Source organism: Coregonus lavaretus (assembly GCF_964263955.1).
Source record: "Coregonus lavaretus genome assembly, chromosome: 15".
NCBI classification, from domain to species: Eukaryota; Metazoa; Chordata; class Actinopteri; order Salmoniformes; family Salmonidae; genus Coregonus; species Coregonus lavaretus.
The window spans coordinates 29,400,627-29,422,531 of NC_140002.1; the positions used below are offsets into that span (position 1 = coordinate 29,400,627).

Here is a 21,905-nt window from a genome sequence, read left to right on the forward strand (position 1 = left end):
GCGAGGCATTGGAAAACCTCCCTGTGATTGAATCTGTGTTTGAAATTCACTGCTCAACTGAGGGACCTTACAGATAATTGTATGTGAGGGGTAAAGAGATAAGGTAGTCATTCAAAAATCATGGTAAACACTATTATGGCACACGGAGTGAGTCCATGCAACTTATTATGTGACTTGTTAAGCAAATGTTTACTCCTGAACTTATTTAGGCTTGCCATAACAAAGGGGTTGTATATATTTATTGACTCAAGTCATTTCAGCTTTTCATTTGTAATTAATTTGTAAATATTTCAAAAAACATAATTCCACCTTCACATTATGGGGTATTGTGTGTAGGCCCGTGACACAAAATCTCAATTTAATCCATTTTAATTTCAGGCTGTAATACAACAAAATGTGGAAAAAATCAAGATGTGAATACTTTCTGAATGCACTGTAGGCCCTTATTGCATCAATCGCAAATCAAGATAAATGTACATATAACACAGACTCCAGGATGGTAAATGCTGCCTTATTTCCATGATACATGTGTCCAACGTAAACTTTGGTGAAAATACTTGTACTGGATGTAAAATAAAACATTCCGCAAGTCTGTGAAGTCTCTCCTTTCAGACAGACATAAAGTATTTGAACACTGGGAGAATTCTGCCCTCTTGTGGTTAACTTGAGAATGGCAGTCTACTATTGTCGTAAAGAGTAATACTACTGCAGTTTACGGCAAATATGGCGACATGATCGGACTGATTTTTTTGTTTACCAGACCACAACAATTAATTCAGCAAACCAACGATATATTCGTTTAAAAAGCTTACATATTTCAGTTTTAAGGCACCTGTTGTTTTCGTGCAGACCCAGTGACCTTTAATTTGGATCACATTTGATGGCAGGCGTCATGGAATCAGGTAATATAGCTAACCAACTCGACATCTAACGTTAACTAACTACCTCGTTAGACAAAGTAGGCTACAAACAAGTATAAAGTAGCTAGCGGACTGGGTGTATTGCCACTGCTTGTTTTAAAAGGACGAATGCCCAAATAATGCAAGCTAACTTTGCTAATCTGATGTAGCTCGAGCTAACTTTATATCCCTGGGGCGCGTTCAGTACGACGTTTGCAACGTTTAATTAAACGGAAACGGTACTGTACTGATTGACCAGTTGAAGAACATTGTGATTATGGTGGGCCAAAGGGAGATTGTGTATGGTGTGCTGCACGAGTTATGCAATTTCATATGGTCACACTTATATTTATCAGGCCACAACTCGGCCAGCAAACGGGAGAAAACTTAACTCAAAGCCTGTTGAAGAATGGTGCGCACCGTTTTTGAGAAAAGTGTCGTTCAATATAAACTGTAACGCAACATATGAAACGTTTAACTGAACACACCCCAGGTTTCCTAGCCAGCTGTTTTAGCTAACAAATTGCCATCCACAAAGTCAACTGTAATGTTATGTTACTCTAACTTGTTCTGTGTGTCTAATTTCACAGAGGAGCAGGCAAGGAACCGCTTTCAATCAGAGCTGGAGTTCATCCAATGCTTGGCCAATCCGAATTATCTGAACTGTGAGTGGGTTATCTAGCTAGCTAATTTATCCTTAATTTTCTGTCACTCTGTACAACCAAAGACACTAATTACTATAATCTGCAGATATAGCTAGTATTGTTTGTGACTTGTCTCTGTTCCTCTGTGTCCCTCTAGTTCTGGCTCAGAGGGGCTACCTGCGAGAAAAACCCTTTGTGAACTACCTGAAGTACCTACTGTACTGGAAGGAGCCTGAATATGCCAAATTCCTGAAGTAAGATTAAATGTTGTTTTTCCCAAAATGACAACACTTATGGTCTCTCCCTCTGCATCATATACATCAGTCACAGTAGTATAACAGTATGTATAATGTATTATGTATGTATAACAGTGACTTCCGTAAGTATTCACACCCCTTTACTTTTTCCACATTTTGTTGTTACAAAGTGGGATTAAAATGGATTTAACTGTAATTTTTTGTCAGTGATCTACACAAAATACTATAATGTCAACGTGAACGAAAAATTCTAACATTTGTAAAAATATATATATACAATACTACTCATTCAAGGGTTTTTCTTTATTTTTACTATTTTCTACATTGTAGAATAATAGTGAAGACATCAAAACTATGAAATTACACATATGGAATCATGTAGTAACCAAGAAAGTGTTAAACAAATCAAAATATATTTTATATTTGAGATTCTTCAAATAGCCACCCTTTGCCTTGATGACAGCATTGCACACTTGGCATTCTCTCAACCAGCTTCACCTGGAATGCTTTTCCAACAGTCTTGAAGGAGTTCCCACATACAGTTGAAGTCGGAAGTTTACATACACCTTAGCCAAATACATTTAAACTCAGTTTTTCACAATTCCTGACATTTAATCCTAGTAAAAATTCCCTGTCTTAGGTCAGTTAGGATCACCACTTTATTTTAAGAATGTGAAATGTCAGAATAATAGTAGAGGGAATGATTTATTTCAGCTTTTATTTATTTCATCACATTCCCAGTGGGTCAGAAGTTTACATACACTCAATTAGTATTTGGTAGCATTGCCTTTAAATTGTTTAACTTGGGTCAAACGGTTCGGGTAGCCTTCCACAAGCTTTACACAAAAATTTGGGTGACTTTTGGCCCATTCCTCCTAACAGAGCTGATGTAACTTAGTCAGGTTTGTAGGCCTCCTTGCTCACACACGCTTTTTCAGTTCTGCCCACACATTTTCTATAGAATTGAGGTCAGGGCTTTGTGATGGCCACTCCAATACCTTGACTTTGTTGTCCTTAAGCCATTTTGCCACAACTTTGGAAGTATGCTTGGGGTCATTGTCCATTTGGAAGACCCATTTGCGACCAAGCTTTAACTTCCTGACTGATGTCTTGAGATGTTGCTTCAATATATCTACATAATTTTCCTTCCTCATGATGCCATCTATTTTGTGAAGTGCACCAGTCCCTCCTGCAGCAAAGCACCCCCACAGCATGATGCTGCCACCCCCGTGCTTCACGGTTGGGATGGTGTTCTTCGGCCAGAACCAGACTTGTGGAGGTCTACAATTTGTTTTCTGAGGTCTTGGCTGATTTCTTTTGATTTTCCCATGATGTCAAGCAAAGAGGCACTGAGTTTGAAGGTAGGCCTTGAAATACATCCACAGGTACACCTCCAATTGACTCAAATGATGTCAATTAGCCTATCAGAAGCTTCTAAAGCCATGACATAATTTTCTGGAATTTTCCAAGCTGTTTAAAGGCACAGTCAACTTAGTGTATGTAAACTTCTGACCCACTGGAATTGTGATACAGTGAAATAATCTGTCTGTAAACAATTGTTGGAAAGATTACTTGTCATGCACAAAGTAGATGTCCTAACCGACTTGCCAAAACTATAGTTTGTTAACAAGACATTTGTGGAGTGGTTGAAAAACAAGTTTTAATGACTCCAATCTAAGCGTATGTAAACTTCCGACTTCAACTGTATGCTTAGCACTTGTTGGCTGCCTTTCCTTCACTCTGCCATCCAACTCATCCCAAACCATCTCAATTGGGTTGAAGTCGGGGGTTGTGGAGGCCAGGTCATCTGATGCAGCACTCCATCACGCTCCTTTTTGGTAAATAGCCCTTACATAGCCAGGAGGTGTGTTGGGTCATTGTCCTTTTGAAAAACAAATGATAGTCCCTCAAAGCCCAAACCAGATGGGATGGCATATCGCTGCAGAATGCTGTGGTAGCCATGCTGGTTAAGTGTGCCTTGAATTCTAAATAAATCACAGACAGTGTCACCAGCAAAGCACCCCCACACCATAACACCTCCTCCTCCTTGCTTTATGGTGGGAACTACACATGCGGAGATCATCCGTTCACCCACACCGCGTCTCACAAAGACACGGCGGTTGGAACCAAAAATCTCAAATTTGGACTCCAGACCAAAGGACACATTTCCACCGGTCTAATGTCCATTGCTCGTGTTTCTTGGCCCAAGCAGGTCTCTTCTTATTATTAGTGTCCTTGTACTCCTGAGTGGCGCAGTGGTCTAAGGCACTGCATCGCAGTGCTAACTGTGCCACTAGAGATCCTGGTTCGAATCCAGGCTCTGTCGCCGCCGGCCGCGACCGGGAGACTCATGGGCGGCGCACAATTGGCCCAGCGTCGTCCAGGGTAGGGGAGGGAATGGCCGGCAGGGATGTAGCTCAGTTGATAGAGCATGGCGTTTGCAACGCCAGGGTTGTGGGTTCGATTCCCACGGGGGGCCAGTATAAAAAAAAAAATGTATTCACTAACTGTAAGTCGCTCTGGATAAGAGCGTCTGCTAAATGACTAAAATGTAAATGTAGTAGTGGTTTCTTTGCAGCAATTTGACCATGAAGGCCTGATTCACACAGTCCCCTCTGAACAGTTGATGTTCAGATGTGTCTGTGACTTGAACTCTGTCAAGCATTTATTTGGGCTGCAATTTCTGAGGCTGGTAACTCTAATGAACTTATCCTCTGCAGCAGAGGTAACTCTGGGTCTTCCATTCCTGTGGTGGTCCTCATGAGAGCCAGTTTCATCATAGCGCGTGATGGTTTTTGCGACTGCACTTGAAGAAACGTTCAAAGTTCTTGAAATGTTCTGTATTGACTGACCTTCATGTCTTAAAGTAATGATGGACTGTTGTTTCTCTTTACTTATTTGAGCTGTTCTTGCCATAATATGGACTTGATCTTTTACTAAATAGGGCAATCTTCTGTATACCCCCCCTACCTTGTCACAACACAACTGATTGGCTAAAACGCATTAAGACAGAAATACATTCCCCAAATTAACTTTTAACAAGGCACACCTGTTAATTGAAATGCATTACAGGTGACTACCTCATGAAGCTGGTTGAGAGAATGCCAAGAGTGTGCAAAGCTGTCATCAAGGCAAAGGGTGGCTACTTTGAAGAATCTCATTTGTTTAACACTTTTTTTGGTTACTACATGATTCCATATGTGTTATTTCATAGTTTTGATGTCTTCACTATTATTCTACAATGTAAAAAATTAAGAAAAAGCCTTGAGTAGGTGTGTCCAAACTTTTGACTGGTACTGTGTGTGTGTGTATATATATGAAAAATAAAACACTAATATATCTTGATTAGCGAAGTGTTCAACCCCCTGAGTCAATATATGTTCGAATCACCTTTGGCAGCGATTACATCAGTTAGTCTTTCTGGGTAAATCTCTAAGACCTTTGCACACCTGGATTGTACAATATTAGCACATTACTCTTCTTAAAATTCCTCAAGTTCTGTCAAGTTGGTTGTTGATTATTGCTAGACAGCCATTTTCAAGACTTGCCATAGAATCTCAAGCTGATTTAAGTCAAAACAGTAACTAGGCCACTCAGGAATATTCAATGTTGTCTTGGTAAGCAACTGCAGTGTATATTTGGCCTTGTGTTTTATGTTATTGTCCTGCTTAAGGGTGAATTTGTCTCCCAGTGTCTGTTGGAAAGCAAACTGAAATAGGTTTTCCAATCAGAATTAGTTTTTCCCCAAAAAATGGCTTTATTACAGACAAAAATACTCCTCAGTTTCGTCAGCTGTCCAGGTGGCTGGTCTCAGACGATCCCGCGGGTGAAGAAGCTGGATGGGGAGGTCCTGGGCTGGCGTGGTTAGAAGTGGTCTGCGGTTGTGAGCCAGTTGGACGTACTGCCAAATTCTCTAAAACGATGTTGGAGGCAGCTTATGGTAGAGAAATGAACATTAAATTCTCTGGCAACAGCTCTGGTGGACATTCCTGCAGTCAGCATGCCAATTGCACGCTCCCTCAACTTGAGACATCTGTGGCATTGTGTTGTGTGACAAAACTGCACATTTTAGAGTGGCCTTTTATTGTCCACAGCACAACGTGCACCTGTGTAATGATCATGCTGTTTAATCAGCTTCTTGATATGCCACACCTGTCACTATTATTGCACACCGCGTGAGTCCATGTAACTTATGTGACTTGTTAAGCACATTATTACTTGCGATTAACAAAGGGGTTGAAAAAGTACTCATTAACTGTAAATCGCTCTGGATAAGAACGTCTGCTAAATTACTAAAATGTAAATGGGTTGAATACTTATTGACTCTTTTTTTATTCATTTGTTAACATTTTGAAAAACATAATTCCACTTTGACATTATGGATAATAATCTCACTACAACCTCCCTCCAGGTCTCCTGATCACTACTTTGTTTCCTTTTCTGTCTCCCTTACCTCCAACCCTAACCACTCAGCCCCTACCCAGATGGTCATGCTCTGTCACAATCTTCGCTCTCTCGCTCCCACTACTCTCTCCTCTTATATCCTATCTCCCTTCTGCTAAATCCTTCTCCCTCCTGTCTCCTGATTCTGCCTCTTCGACTCTACTCTCCTCTCTTTCCGCATCCTATGACTCGCACTGTCTCCTTTCGCCCTGGCCCTCTCCTCCTGCTCGGTGGCTGAGTGACTCATTGCGAGCTTACAGAACAGGGCTGCGGGCAACTGAGTGAAAATTGAGGAAAACTAAACTTCCGGCGATCTTATCATCCTTTCACTCCCTCCTCTCTACCTTCTCGTCCTCTGTATCCGCTGCTAAAGCCACTTTCTATCACTCTAAATTTGAAGCTTCTGCCTCTAACCCTAGGAATCTCTTTTCTGCCTTCTCCTCCCTCCTTAATCCTCCTCCCCCTCCCTCTGTGGACGACTTTCTCAACCACGTTGAAAAAAAGGTTGACAACATCCGCTACTCATTCACTCAGCCTATTGAGTCCACTGGTCCCACTCACACAGAACTACCTTACGCCTTGACCTCTTTCTCCCCTCTCTCTCCAGATGACATCCTGCGAATAGTGAGGTCTGGCCACCCGACAACCTGCACGCTCGACCTCATCCCCACCTCCCTTTCTCCAGACAATCTCTGGAGACCTCACTTCCCTCATCAACTCATCCCAGACCACTGGCTGCATCCCCTCTGACTTCAAAATGGCCCGAGTTGTTCCCTTCCTCAAGAAATCAACACTCGACTCCTCTGATGTCAAAATTGATAGACCTGTATCCCTTCTTTCTTTTCTTTCCAAAACACTTGAACACTCTGATAAACCTTCTCGTTATCTCTCTCAGAACGATCTTCTTAAACCTAACCAGTCAGGCTTCAAGACAGGTCACTCAACCGAGACTGCTCTTCTCTGTCACGGAAGCTCTCCGCACTGCCAAAGATGACTCTCTCTCCTCTGTTCTCATCTTCCTAGATCTATCCGCTGCCTTCACCCTCTCAAGCTGGGCGTCTCAGGCTCTGCACACTCTTGGATTGCATCCTACCTGGCAGGCCGCTCCTACCAGGTGACGTGGCGAGGATCTGTGTCTGCACCACGTACTCACTACTGGTGTCCCTCAGGACTCAGTTCTAGGCCCTCTGCTTTTCCCTCTATACACCAATTCACTCGGCTCCATCATATCCTCACATGGTCTCTCCTATCATTGCTATGCAGATGACACTCAACTACTTTTCTCCTTCCCCACTTCTGACACCCAGGTGGCGACACGCATCTCTGCGTGCCTGGCAGATATCTCAACTTGGATGTCGGCCCACCACCTCAACCTCGACAAGACTGCTCTTCTTCCCAGGGAAGGCCTGCCCACTCAAAGACCTCTCCATCACGGTTGACAACTCCACGGTGTCGCCCTCCCAGAGTGCAAAGAACCTAGACACCCTTTCGTTCTCTGCAAACATCCAAGCAGTGACCCGCTCCTGCAGGTTTTTGCTCTACAACATCCGTAGAGTACGACCCTTCCTCACACAGGAAGTGGTGCAGTTCTTAATCCAGGCACTTGTCATCTCCAGTCTGGACTACTGCAACTCGCTCTTGGCTGGGCTCCCCGCTTGTGCCATCAAACTCCTGCAACTTATCCAGAACGCAGCAGCCCGCCTTGTTTTCAACCTTCCTAAGTTCTCTCATGTGAACCCGCTCCTCCGCACACTCCACTGGCTTCCAGTCGAAGCTCGCATCCACTACAAGACCATGGTGCTTGCCTACGGAACAGCAAGAGGAACTGCCCCTCCCTACCTTCAGGCTATGCTCAAACCCTACACCCCAACCCGAGCACTCCGTTCTGCCACCTCAGGTCTCTTGGCCCTCCCACTCAGTGCAGTCCAAGCTCTTATCTGTCCTTGCACCCCAATCGTGAAACCAGCTTCCCCCTGTCGCTCCCCCCCCCCAAAAAAAAAGAACACTTAACCAGCACTTACACTTGACCCCTCCCCCCCTTCTAACTCTGACTCTACTGACAGCTACGTTATTCAGGAAAAATGTACTTTCTATGTCTGTGATATGTGGTAGTCCCACCTATCTATCTTAAGATGAATGCACTAACTGTAAGTCGCTCTCTGGATAAGAGCGTCTGCTAAATTACTCAAATGTAAAATGTGTATAGGCCAGTGACAAATGTTATCCATTTTAAATTCAGGTTGTAACACAACAAAATGTGGAAAAAGTTAAGGTGTGTGAATACTTTCTGAAGGCGCTGTATATCTCTCCCCTGTCATGCAGATACCCCCACTGCCTGCACATGCTGGAGCTGCTTCAGTACGAGCACTTCAGGAAGGAGCTTGTGAATGCACAATGTGCCAAGTTCATTGATGAGCAGCAATTACTGCACTGGCAGCACTATTCCCGCAAACGCACCCGTCTGCAGCAGGCTCTGGCAGAGCAACAACAGCAACAACAGCTGCCTCATGGCAATGCTACTGCTAAATAACTGTGTGTGTGTGTGAGAGACAGAGACATTCTGTAGCATAAAAAACACAGGATGAAGGCATGATTGGACTCAAATGGACATGGACTCAAATGTCAATTCAGCCTCCTGGAAATGAATGTGTGATATGGATCATGGGGATGTATCTCTCTTTTTTTGGTTCTTATTTATGTTTCTGACGTTGTATAATAAAAACAACTTTTGGTTGGAATGCTGTTGTTGCCTTGTGTTGTTTGACCTCAGGGAAATTCAGCATTACAGCATGATATACATTTTATGGCAATGTTCCCGCTTTAGCGGACACTGCATTCACGGTAAACGGTGCTTATGTCGGCTCAATCGGAATTTACCTTAACATTTCTATCGCTGAATCTGTAACGCTTAAATTTAACAGATTGAATAAAGAGCACCGTCTGCTAATGACTAGACGCCACTTTTATAAATATATTTCCAGGATGGGTAAAGACGGGGAACAACCTCTCAATCAATGGTGTACAATTATTAGTATTACATTAGTAAACTTAAACATGCACACAATTAACATGAATTATTTCTGAATTATGATACATTTGGAATGTATGTAACTGTAATTGGATACTTTTCCAGCTGTATTTCATAGTCCCTTACAAAGATGGCGCTAAATATAACCAACGTTTTGAGTTGTCACAACCCCGGAAGATTACGGAATAAACTGCTGTTGAACAGTCTGATAAGAGCACAGCACGGATTATTGCTGAGATGAAAAGATCGAATTTCTCCTTGTCCTGTCTACGCTAATTTGCTCCAAAATACATTTGTGGATGGATGTTTGTTTATTAACAAGCGGCAACTGCGATTAACGTTCATCTCAAAGACCTTTGTGTCTGTCACGCCTCTGGTTTATGACGTATCCCTAAAAGTTACTACTCGCTTTGTCATGTGATGTTCTTCAGATAATGGGAGAATTTCAATTGTATTCTCCTCGCGTCCTCTCTCCTGTCTCCTCGCCTCCTTCTCAAAACCCATTGGAGGGGAAAGCCAGAGGTCCCGCCCCTCTGACTTCTTTCTTTGAAAAGGAGGCGAAGAGTATACAATTGAGATTCTCCCAATGTCCATTGTTTGTCTCAAGATCAAAGTTCACTTCACTCTGTGCTGAAAAAGACTGTAGGCTGTTGCACCACTGAAGGATTGTGAGATTAAGAATTTAGACTTTTCCTTCTTGTCTTCTGTTGAAATTACATGCAAATACTTTTCTTCTATTGTTTTAACCCTGCTCAACACACAGCAGTTTTTGGCTTCACACGTAAGTGAACTTTGAAACACCCTCAGTCCCCTCCCACCAAACCCCCACAGCTCAAATACACACTGTAATGTTCTGTGCATTCTCTGTCTTGAGCTCAGATGTATCTGTTTGGCATCATATACAATGTTACCTAGTAGGACAGTGTGTGTGATTGACAGTGTGTAGTGTTTGTGTCTGTTGTGTAGGTATGTCAGCGACAGAGAGTCTTTGTCTATTTGGTGTCAGTGTTGTCTCACAGTACCAGTCTGTTGTTTTCTTTAGAGTTATTATTCAGTTCTCTAGCTGTATTTTTAGAAACACCCTCCTGAATAGGTCCCAGATGTAATTGTATTCCAGGTTTTGTGATTGGTATGTCCCCCTGTCTGTCTGTCATGTCCTTGGACAGGACCGTGAGGATGCGGCAGCTGCGAGTTGCGGTGGTGGGCGCGGGAGCTGCAGGTCTGTGTGCCGCACGTCACATCCTGTCCCGCCCAGACACCTTCGCCCCACCCGTCATCTACGAGCTCACGGAACAGGTGGGCGGCACCTGGTTCTACGAGGAACGCACCGGTAGCTATGACAACGGGCTGCCCATTCACAGCAGCATGTACAGAGACCTCAGGTACAGTAACACTCTAACCTCACCCTCTCTCTATATATATATTTCTCTCTTTATCTCTCTCTCTCTCTCTGAAATGACCCAAGTCTTATTTTGTGTGTCTCATGTTTTACCCTCCCTTACCTCTATGCAGGACCAACCTGCCCAAGGAGGTGATGATGTTCCCTGACTTCCCCTTTGACCCCCAACTGCCCTCCTTCCTGCCACACCAGGAAGTGCAGAGGTATCTGGAGAGATACTGCCAGAGCCACTGCATCACACCACACATTAGAGTAGGTACCATCCACTCACAAACAATGCCTCATGGTTCTTTGTCAGGAGTAGAGAAGGAAGGTCCACACTCATCGATTTCAGGTGAAAAAAAGGAAAATGTTTATTCCATTTCACAGGACAAGAGTCTAAAGCCTCTCACCCCATCTCTCCCCCACTCTTTGTTAGTTCAGCACTGTAGTGAAGGAGGTGAGCCCTGTCACCATGGTGACAGAGGGGAAAGGACCAATGACGACGTGGGAGGTGACGTCAAATGACAAGTCTGGATCACGGATCACTGAAACTTTTGATTCCGTGTTCATCTGCAGCGGGTAAGAGATGTGCATGGGCTTTAGATATTCACACCGTCTTTTACACCCTAACACTTAACTCTTGACCCCTGTCTCCTTCTTCCCCTGTAGGCACTACTCTGACCCTCACATCCCACCCATCCCTGGGCTAGAGCGATTTAAAGGTGCACACCACAGTCATCAATCCCTATCCTTCTATCCCGCTCTTTCTCTACCTATATCTCATGCCCAGGTTTTTCCTGACGATGCAACCTGATCTGGAAAACCTCTCGGCCAGGTTAGGTGGTCAGGAAAAACCCATGGCCTTTATCTCATCCCATCCACCTGTCTCTCTCTCTCCAGGCAAAGTGATCCACAGTCACTCATACCGCCACCCAGAGCCCTTCTCAGGTCAGTCAGTGGTGGTGCTGGGTGCTGGGGCCTCAGGACTGGACATCTCACTAGAACTGGGTCGATCCAACGCCCAGGTGACTCTGAGCCACGGTAAGCCCACCCTGCCCTTCCCTCTGCCCTATGGGGTCCACCAGGCCACCCCTGTGGAGGAGATCCAGGAGGATGGGTCTCTGCGGTTCCAGGATGGGTCCATTACCCAGGCCCAGGTCCTGCTGCTCTGCACTGGCTACAACTTCAGCTACCCCTTCCTGGATCCAGCCCGGTTGGGCCTGGAGGTCCAGGAGCACCTGGTAACCCCGCTCTACAGGTTCCTGGTGCCCCCAGCATTCCCCTCACTCTTCATCATAGGCATCTGCAAAATCATCTGCCCCTTCCCCCACTTCCACTGCCAGGTGAGGTTGATGATATTGTTGATGATCTTATTTTTTGTGAAACAAAATGTCTGGCTACTCCACCCCTCCCTCACCATCTCTTGCTCATTCTCTCTCTCTTATTGCTTTTTTGCTCTTTCCCCTGTTTCCCTTTCTCTCTCTCTCTCTATCTATCTATCTATCCATCTATCTATCTATCTATCTATCTATCTCTCTCTCACTCACTCTTCCCCTCTTTCTCTCAGGTCCAGTTTGCCCTGGCAGTGCTGGAGGGCTCTGTGGCTCTGCCATCACGGGCTGAGATGGAAGAGGAGGCCCAGGGAGAGATGGTAAGGAAAGCGGAGAGGGGGGTGCAGCTCAGACACATGCTGAAGATGGACAAGGACCAGTGGGATTATGCCCAGACCTTAGCTCAGACTGGGAGGTTCCCCCCTCTACCCCCAGTCACACAGAGCCTGTATGAGGAGGTATGGAGGCAGAGACAGGTTCACCCACAGAACTACCGGCAGCTGAACTATCGACTCGTCAGTGACACACAGTGGGAGCAACAGGCTGGTGAATGAGGAGGAGAGGAAAGTAGAGGTTGGGAATAGGATAGGAGGAGAGGAAATGACTGAGCAGCCTTGGATAAATGGACAGAATGATATAGGCCTTTTCCTGAAATGTTACTTTGACATGATTTATTGTAATGTACGGAATCATGTAAATCATATATACAATTTCACCCACAATCCTTTAGATAATGTTAGTAGCCTAGCTTATAACAAATGCACCTCACCAGCTTTGTTATCTTTCACTTATTGTAAACAGAAAACATGTAATATCTCTTTGTCAGATTTCTCAATATTGAATCCTTTTTAGGATATTTTATATCAATACACTCCTTAATGAACTTTACAAAATGTATTTCCAATGCCAAAACTGCCAAGCTCCAAGGAAATAAAAAATGCCAAGGAAATATTAGAAAACCAATTTGTCCACTTTTTATTAAATATGACTATTTTAGTTTATTTGGAATTTCCCTCTTATAATAAGAATGATATTAATTTAATCATAGCCATCTGGCCTGCATGTCAGGCTATTTAAAAATAAATGGAGATATGTCCAGTTGAATTCGAAAGTTTACATACACTTAGGTTGGAGTCATTAAAACTCGTTTTTCAACCACTCCACAAATTTCTTGTTAACAAACTATAGTTTTGGCAAGTCGGTTAGGACATTTACTTTGTGCATGACACAAGTAATTTTTTCCAACAATTGTTTACAGACAGATTATTTCACTTATAATTCACTGTATCACAATTCCAGTGGGTCAGAAGTTCACATACACTAAGTTGACTGTGCCTTTCAACAGCTTGGAAAATTCCTGAAAATGATGTCATGGCTTTAGAAGCTTCTGATAGGCTAATTTACATAATTTGAGTCAATTGGAGGTGTACCTGTGGATGTATTTCAAGGCCTACCTTCAAACTCAGTGCCTCTTTGCTTGACATCATGGGAAAATCAAAAGAAATCAGCCAAGACCTCAGAAAACAATTGTAGACCTCCACAAGTCTGGTTCATCCTTGGGAGCAATTTCCAAATGACTGAAGGTACCACGTTTATCGGTACAAACAATAGTACGCAAGTATAAACACCATGGGACCACGCAGCCGTCATACCGCTCAGGAAGGAGACGCATTCTGTCTCCTAGAGATGAACGTACTTTGGTGCGAAAAGTGCAAATCAATCCCAGAACAACAGCAAAGGACCTTGTGAAGATGCTGGAGGAAACAGGTACAAAAGTATCTATATCCACAGTAAAAAGAGTCCTATATCAACATTACATTTACATTTTAGTCATTTAGCTGACGCTCTTATCCAGAGCGACTTACAGTTAGTGCATACATTTTTCATACTGGCCCCCCACGGGAATCGAACCCACAACCCTGGCGTTGCAAGCGCCATGCTCTACCAACTGAGCTACAGGAGGGCTAATCTTCTTCAGGTGACATAACCTGAAAGGCCGCTCAGCAAGGAAGAAGCCACTGCTCCAAAACCGCCATAAAAAAGCCAGACTACGGTTTGCAACTGCACATGGGGACAAAGATCATACTTTTTGGAGAAATGTCCACTGGTCTGATTAAACAAAAATAGAACTGTTTGGCCATAATGACCATTGTTATGTTTGGAGGAAAAAGGGGTAGGCTTGCAAGCCGAAGACCACCATCCCAACCGTGAAGCACAGGGGTGGCAGCATCATGCTGTGGGGGTGCTTTGCTGCAGGAGGGACTGGTGCACTTCACAAAATAGATGGCATCATGATGAAGGAAAATTATGTGGATATATTGAAGCAACATCTCAAGACATCAGTCAGGAAGTTAAAGCTTGGTCGCAAATGGGTCTTCCAAATGGACAATGACCCCAAGCATACTTCCAAAGTTGTGGCAAAATGGCTTAAGGACAACAAAGTCAAGGTATTGGAGTGGCCATCACAAAGCCCTGACCTCAATCCTATAGAATATGTGTGGGTAGAACTGAAAAAGTGTGTGTGAGCAAGGAGGCCTACAAACCTGACTCAGTTACATCAGCTCTGTCAGGAGGAATGGGCCAAAATTCACCCAACTTATTGTGGGAAGCTTGTGGAAGGCTACCCGAACCATTTGACCCAAGTTAAACAATTTAAAGGCAATGCTACCAAATACTAATTGAGTGTATGTAAACTGCTGACCCACTGGGAATGTGATGAAAGAAATAAAAGCTGAAATAAATCATTCTCTCTACTATTATTCTGACATTTCACATTCTTAAAATAAAGTGGTGATCCTAACTGACCTAAGACAGGGAATTTTTACTAGGATTAAATGTCAGGAATTGTGAAAAACTGAGTTTAAATGTATTTGGCTAAGGTGTATGTAAACTTCCGACTTCAACTGTATGCATTTGTTTTTTTTCTCCAAATGCTGTAATACTTTTGACAGTATGTCACTGAAAGCAATTATACTGGGTGACTTTCTCTCCCGGGTTTTCCCATCTGGTTTGAGTAGTCATCTCCAAAAATGTTGAAATTGGACACTAATTAAGAGTACATTCTTAACCCTTAATCCTTTGCAATTGTTTCTAGTTGGAAATGTACAGTCGTGGTCAAAAGTTTTTGAGAATGACACAAATACTAATTTTCACAAAGTCTGCTGCCTCAGTTTTGATGATGGTAATTTGCATATACTCAAGAATGTCATGAAGAGGGATCAGATTAATTGCAATTAATTGCAAAGTCCCTCTTTGCAATGAAAATGAACTTAATCCCAAAAAAACATGTCCACTGCATTTCAGCCCTGGCACAAAAGGACCAGCTGCAATCATGTCAGTGATTCTCTTGTTAACACAGGTGAGAGTGTTTACGAGGACAAGGCTGGAGATCACTCTGTCATGCTGATTGAGTTAGAATAACAGACTGGAAGCTTTAAAAGGAGGGTGGTGCTTGAAATCATTGTTCTTCCTCTGTTAACCATGGTTACCTGCAAGGAAACACGTGCTGTCATCATTGCTTTGCACAAAAAGGGCTTCACAGGCAAGGATATTGCTGCTAGTAGTTATCGGAACATCAAGAACTTCAAGGAGAGAGGTTCAATTGTTGTGAAGAAGGCGTCAGGACGCCCAAGAAAGTCCAGCAAGCGCCAGGACCGTCTCCTAAAGTTGATTCAGCTGTGGGATCGGGGCACCACCTGTGCAGAGCTTGCTCAGGAATGGCAGCAGGCAGGTGTGAGTGCATCTGCACGCACAGTGAGGCGAAGACTTTTGGAGGATGGCCTGGTGTCAAGAAGGGCAGCAAAGAAGCCACTTCTCTCCAGGAAAAACATCAGGGACAGACTGATATTCTGTAAAAGGTACAGGGATTGGACTGCTGAGTACTGGGGTAAAGTCATTTTCTCGGATGAATCCCCTTTCCGATTGTTTGGGGCATCCGGAAAACACCTTGTCCGGAGAAGACAAGGTGAGCGCTACCATCAGTCCTGTGTCTTGCCAACAGTAAAGCATCCTGAGACCATTCATGTGTGGGGTTGCTTCTCAGCCAAGGGAGTGGGCTCACTCACAATTTTGCCTAAGAACACAGCCATGAATAAAGAATGGTACCAACACATCCTCCGAGAGCAACTTCTCCCAACCATCCAAGAACAGTTTGGTGACGACCAATGCCTTTTCCAGCCTGATGGAGCACCTTGCCATAAGGCAAAAGTGATACCTAAGTGGCTCGGGGAACAAAACATTGAAATTTTGGGTCCATGGCCAGGAAACTCCCCAGACCTTAATCCCATTGAGAACTTGTGGTCGATCCTCAAGAGGCGGGTGGACAAACAACAACCCACAAATTCTGACAAACTTCAAGCATTGATTATGCAAGAATGGGCTGCCATCAGTCAGGATGTGGCCCAGAAGTTAATTGACTCTTTGCATAAACTTAATGTAATTGTGAATAAAAGCCTTAGACACTTATGGAATGCTTGTAATTATACTTCAGTATACCATAGTAACATCTGACAAAAATATCTCATAACACTGAAGCAGCGAACTTTGTGAAGACCAATACTTGTGTCATTCTCAAAACTTTTGACCACGACTGTAGAACCAGAGCCAGACCACACCCGCTTGTTTTAATCTTAAATAGATATCGCATGTAATTTCAACACTTCCAGGAATCCTAAGCATCGCTATTTCAACGAGATAGGCACCGAGGGCTCAAGTGAAGGCACATTGGATGTAGGAAAAGCGGGCGTATCTTTTCCCGGCTGCAGAAGGTAGAGGTTAAAAGGCTGTGGGGACGGGTCAGAGGAAAGAGGGGGGCGGGAGGGAAGGGGTACAGGAGGAAGGCAGGCAGGGTGTTTCCTTAACTTTAAAGGAAGAGTTAAATCAGAAGTGAATAGCTTATTGTGGGCTATTAAAACGATAGCCTACACTGCTGAGAACTGGGAAACCGTAAGTTATCTAATTATATAAGACATAAACAATAGAAGGAGACCTCGATGTCGGGAATAGGGCACGGTCTGGAATAGGTAAGTCAAAGTATCCGCTTGCCACCCGCCCCCCTCAATATTAAAATTGTAAACATGAAATCTTTAACGGTGTGTGTGGCAAACATGTGCGTTATATCAAAGGAGAAGAGATACTTTGTATTCAATGTGTAGTGCGCGCGAACCAGGCAGCACGTTCATGGCAAGAGATATGGACGCACTCGTTCTACAGTCAAGACAGAGCAGTCTGAAAAGTATTTAAAATGCAACCTTTTAAAACAGATTGGGAGTTTTCCGGTGTAGGCTAGTGCATGCATACTTCAGAGTTAAGATAATGGGAAAGATAAACAATTCACTATAACGAAATAGACTAATCTAGCCTACAGTTTAGTCCAAATGTTTCCTGAACGTCTCTAAGGAATGCTTTGTGTTTTTCTCCTGAGAAGGCTATCCTGGTATCCTATTGTTGATAAACTCTGCTTTATCTTGTTGTAAGATTGTGCACATTGTATAATGATGTTGGCAGCTGCTATTTGATATATATATATATCAGAGACCACCCACGTGAGTCACTTTATGCCAAATTAAAATTAATCAAATCCTCTTCCTTGACCTCCCATTCTCTGCCATCTGCCCACAACAACAGTGTGAAGGATGGAGGGAGATACTGAGAAAGAGACAGCAGAGGAGAAGGAGAGTGATGACACAGAGCTGTCTGGTGAGGAAAGGGCGGGGCGACTTCATCAGAATGGAGGATCCTCGGAGGACGACCAGGACCTACCCATCATGCAGTGGGGGGACCTGAGCCTGCGTATCGCCGAGCTGGAGAAACAGGAGGAGGAGAGGAGGGAGAGGTTAAAGGTTAGAGGGCATGAAGGGAGGGAGTAGACGTTTTTGTGATTTGCCCTTAACGACAGATCTGAGATTAGCTTACCTGCCCCAAATCAAGACCTTAACAATTAGCGGGAACAACACAACATTGACCTTAGATCAGAATCTAGGGGTAACTTCATCCTACTTCTCTCTTTGCCTTACACATGTGTGTCATCTACTGGTATTAGGCTGAAAGCTGGAGCCCGAGATCACAGTAATAACCTCTGTTAATAAGATGATAGGAATAACACCCTGTGAACCCCTGGCATTGGGCTCCTGAGTGGCGCAGTGGTCTAAGGCACTGCATCTCAGTGCTTGAGGCGTCACTACAGACCCCCTGGTTCGATTCCAGGCTGTATCACAACTGGCCGTGATTGGGAGTCCCATAGGGCGGCGCATCCAGGTTTGGCCGGTGTAGGCCGTCATTGTAAATAAGAATTTGTTCTTAACGGACTTGCCTAGTTAAATAAAGGTAAAATAAAATAAATAAAAAATTGAAGATGAAGTTGTCTGTTTGAAAAAAACTGCAGAGATGGGATTAATGACACCCTTACTTACACTCTCAACTCCCCTGCCACCACACGTCTCCACCACTTCCCTCCTCCCATGTCCTCCATCCCTGATCCCTCCCTCTGTTCCTCTCTTTCAGAGTACGAGTGGGTCGGAACAGGGGAGTGTGTCAGGGGGCTGGGCGGAGAAGAGGCAGGATGGGCTGCGGAGGAGAGAGGAATGGCAGGAGGAGGACTACGGAAGGTGTCGAGTAACTGTTGTCTCATCTAGGTAACAAATGTCAAAAACAGTCAATCTCATTATAAACTTCATTCTGTATTCTCTGAAACCATCTAATTTCTGTTCTTTCTGTTCATGCAATTGTTGCCTTTTGCTTTTCTTATTACAGATTCCACAACCACAAAAATCTACAGTTATGCTACACCAACAACAGTGAGAGCGAGGATGGTGATGATGAGGAGGAGGGGGCTGGCAAAGAGGTGAGCGATTCCCTCCTCTTTTATAGTTTAGCTCAAGACTGGGACAAAAACCTGCACACATTGCGGCACTCTAGGACCAGGTGTGAAGAACACTGTTCTACAGCGATGTATCATTCATTCATCTATCAGGGTTGGGGTCAATTCCATTTAAATTCCAGTCAATTCAGGAAGTCCACTCAAATTCCAATTCCAACTCTCAATGCTTTTCAATTATGAAAATGTGGAATTGGAATTTGGTTTACTTTCTGAATTGAAATGGAATTGACCCCAACCCTGACATCCATACTCATGCCATTTTGTGTTTATTGTTTATTGTCAGGGTTCTATAGAGGCAGGTAGCCGTGGTTACCATCCCTCTGGCCTGAAGCTGGAGGTGAGGGCCGCACTGAGTGCGCTCAAAAACAAGCTGCTCGCTGAACAGAAAGAGAAGGAGGTAAGAAGGATGGTGAAGGGAGACTGTGAGTGTGGACTGTGGAGATAGAGGGAAACGGCGAGCATTGGATGGGAGAGAGGTGAGGATTGGTATGTGTGGTGAATAATTCCTGTGTGTGTGTGTTTGTCTCAGCACCTCGCCTGCAGTAGTGTGATCACTAAGAGGAAGCATCTGGAATGCTGTGACCTGCAGATCTGCTCAATACAGCAGCTCAACTCCATCAGGACCTCACTTAACTATGGCATACACAGTCAGTAGGCAGTCATTACATGGAAATCATGATCATTACATGGAAAAAAAAGTGGTTATTACATGGTAATAACTTGTTAGTAAATGCACTGGCATGTGAGTGCTTGCTGTACGGTTTGTGCATTTTTGGATCTATATGTATTTGTGCCTTGTTGTTGTGCTTTTCATGTGACAATAGTAGTAATACTAGTAATATTCTATTCTTGTAGACCTGAGCTCAGAGTTGGTGGGTCACCTGTTGATAAGAGACCAGCTGAGGACCAAACAGGACGCCATGCTCCTGGACGTACAGGATCTGACATAATCCTGACCCACAGGTGCACAGGATGTGACATCATCACTGCCATGGACAGGGTACCAGGACAGGAAGTCATTGTGACCAATAGTGCATAAAGTGATTCTGTCCAGGATTTGCCACTATGAGACTGTCAGAATTGTTGCCATAGTAGCCTACTCAACATGATTTTTCGTAAAGGAGAAATGTTGAGGATGAACACTGATGAGCAACATCTTGGACCGGCGTCATAATACAATCCATATTACACAGACAGGGTATGGATAACTTTCTCTTCATCATCCCCACCTGATCTTGACCAGCATAATCTGCATCATCATTATTGGAGAGAGTACTGTATTAGGACCTGTTTTGACTTAAGCATGCACTTAACCAAAAATATTTCATATCAGAAAGAGGGTTTTAAGCCATTTGTGATGTTGTTTGAAACATCTCTAATAATATCTGACTCCTAGTCTGTTGCCTGTGGTAAGCAAGTCCTATTTATCTTGGGGGTGTCAGACGGAGAACCTTCACAGCCATAGTGTAACCCAACATTCAATGAGTTATATCATTTACATATGAGGGATACCAGCTTTTGCACACGTTTTATTGTGTAAACATTGCAATATCCTTGACTTACTAATATAAGGGAATTGTCCACTTAGAGCCTGTATAAAACAAGCTAAGGAGTTACATATTCAGGCTAAATGGAACTGTCCTGTAACCATTTGGTTATTTGTTGCTAATTATCCTCTATTATAAGTAATATAAGCATCATGTAGTTGTTGATGTAAGGGAATTGTCTGCATAGTGCCAATAAGCCTGTGGGTATTGACATGATGTATTCGGACTCTTATGATATACCTAGGTGGTTTGCCGCCATAACTATAACTACCATCAGCATAGGAAACCACAAAGCTGCTATTGGGTGATTGAGTCCATGCCAACATAGGCCGAAAATATTTTGAGTTTCTCCGATTGTTCTGGCAATTCTCACATAGAAACTTCATTGGGATGAAGGATGTTTGATGTGCTTTTTACATTTGTAACAATGAAGGAGAAGCTGAGGGATTTCAATTTTTGAAATTCATGATGAAAGTGGTCAGTTTAGGCCCTTTGTAAACCTATGCATGACAACACCTTGGTGTCATTATACCCCTAATAGCTCTAAAATATGGACTATCGTTACATTCTGAAATACAATTTTACACAAAATTTATTCAAGATTAAAACTATTAATATTAATCTCAAAAGTGCCCTTTTTGATTTTGTTCATTTTTAGACATTGTTTTAAACAATATACTCTACAAGTATCACATTTCCAGAGTGGGCTCTCTGCTACTTTTAAAGTTATGATTCAAAGGGAGCTTCTTCTGCTGGTGATTTGCTGAATGTGCAATCCTACAGGAGGGCTGTGATTGGTTAATGACCTATAATGTCAATTTCTTTGTATACTGAACAATAATATAAACGCAACATGTAAAGTGTTCCACACGCACAAAAAGCTTATTTCTCTCAAATTCTGTGCACAAATTTATTTACATCCCTGTTAGTGAGCATTTCTCCTTTGCCAATATAATCCATCCACCTGACAGGTGTGGCATATCAAGAAGCTGATTAAACAGCATGATCATTACACAGGTGAACCTTGTGCTGGGGACAATAAAAGGCCACTCTAAAATGTGCAGTTTGTCACACAACACAATGCCACAGATGTCTCAAGTTTTGAGGGACTGCAGGAATGTCAACTAGAGCTGTTGCCAGGGAATTTAATGTTAATTTCTCTACCATAAGCCACCTCCAACGTCATTTTAGAAAATGTGGCAGTACGTCCAACCGGCCTCACAACCGCAGACCATGTGTACCCACGCCAGCCCAAGACTACCACATCTGGCTTCTTCACCTGCGGGATCGTCTGAGGGGGGAGGGTGGGGGTGCTGAGGAGTATTTCTGTAATAAAGCCCTTTTGTGGGGGAAAACTTATTCTGATTGCCTGGGCCTGGCAACAATTTCAATTATTTTACTGAGTTACGGTTCATATAAGGAAATCAGTCAATTTAAATAAATAAATTAGGCTCTAATCTATGGATTTCACATAACTGGGCAGGGGTGCAGCCATGGG

The 21,905-nt window shown here is 43.5% G+C and overlaps 4 protein-coding genes across 7 annotated transcripts; all 4 read left to right on the top strand.

Annotated features, from left to right (window-relative positions):
• Positions 1 to 709: 709 nt before the first annotated feature.
• Positions 710 to 8,995, top strand: LOC311142528 (mediator of RNA polymerase II transcription subunit 31-like). The gene is made up of 4 exons (XM_084178189.1): positions 710 to 902; positions 1,490 to 1,564; positions 1,701 to 1,797; positions 8,566 to 8,995. Exons 1-4 carry the CDS (start codon positions 881 to 883, stop codon positions 8,771 to 8,773), a joined length of 402 nt encoding a protein of 133 aa, XP_084034315.1. The 5' UTR covers positions 710 to 880; the 3' UTR covers positions 8,774 to 8,995.
• LOC311142578 (uncharacterized protein) lies at positions 5,552 to 8,253 on the top strand (the record flags this gene model as incomplete). Its single annotated transcript, XM_084178254.1, has 2 exons — positions 5,552 to 7,357; positions 7,551 to 8,253. The coding sequence occupies exons 1-2, from the start codon at positions 7,050 to 7,052 to the stop codon at positions 8,251 to 8,253; spliced, it is 1,011 nt and encodes a 336-aa protein (XP_084034380.1). The 5' UTR covers positions 5,552 to 7,049.
• Positions 8,996 to 9,466: 471 nt separating the features above from the next.
• Positions 9,467 to 14,339, top strand: LOC311142516 (uncharacterized protein; the record flags this gene model as incomplete). 3 transcript variants are annotated; one of them, XM_084178176.1, is made up of 7 exons in its annotated part: positions 9,467 to 10,052; positions 10,438 to 10,653; positions 10,784 to 10,922; positions 11,089 to 11,231; positions 11,322 to 11,374; positions 11,553 to 11,995; positions 12,220 to 14,339. In XM_084178176.1, 6 exons carry the CDS (start codon positions 10,448 to 10,450, stop codon positions 12,535 to 12,537), a joined length of 1,302 nt encoding a protein of 433 aa, XP_084034302.1. In that variant the 3' UTR covers positions 12,538 to 14,339. The 3 variants fall into 3 exon arrangements, with proteins under 3 accessions (XP_084034302.1, XP_084034303.1, XP_084034301.1); XM_084178177.1 differs by lacking the exon at positions 9,467 to 10,052 and adding an exon at positions 10,063 to 10,237; XM_084178175.1 differs by lacking the exon at positions 9,467 to 10,052 and having other exon boundaries at positions 10,424 to 10,653.
• Positions 14,340 to 16,094: 1,755 nt separating this feature from the next.
• Positions 16,095 to 21,863, top strand: LOC311142523 (uncharacterized protein). 2 transcript variants are annotated; one of them, XM_084178184.1, is made up of 7 exons: positions 16,095 to 17,004; positions 17,609 to 17,823; positions 18,485 to 18,615; positions 18,734 to 18,824; positions 19,144 to 19,257; positions 19,390 to 19,507; positions 19,716 to 21,863. In XM_084178184.1, the coding sequence occupies exons 2-7, from the start codon at positions 17,617 to 17,619 to the stop codon at positions 19,808 to 19,810; spliced, it is 756 nt and encodes a 251-aa protein (XP_084034310.1). In that variant the 5' UTR covers positions 16,095 to 17,004; positions 17,609 to 17,616; the 3' UTR covers positions 19,811 to 21,863. The 2 variants fall into 2 exon arrangements, with proteins under 2 accessions (XP_084034310.1, XP_084034309.1); XM_084178183.1 differs by having other exon boundaries at positions 16,095 to 17,823.
• Positions 21,864 to 21,905: the final 42 nt, after the last annotated feature.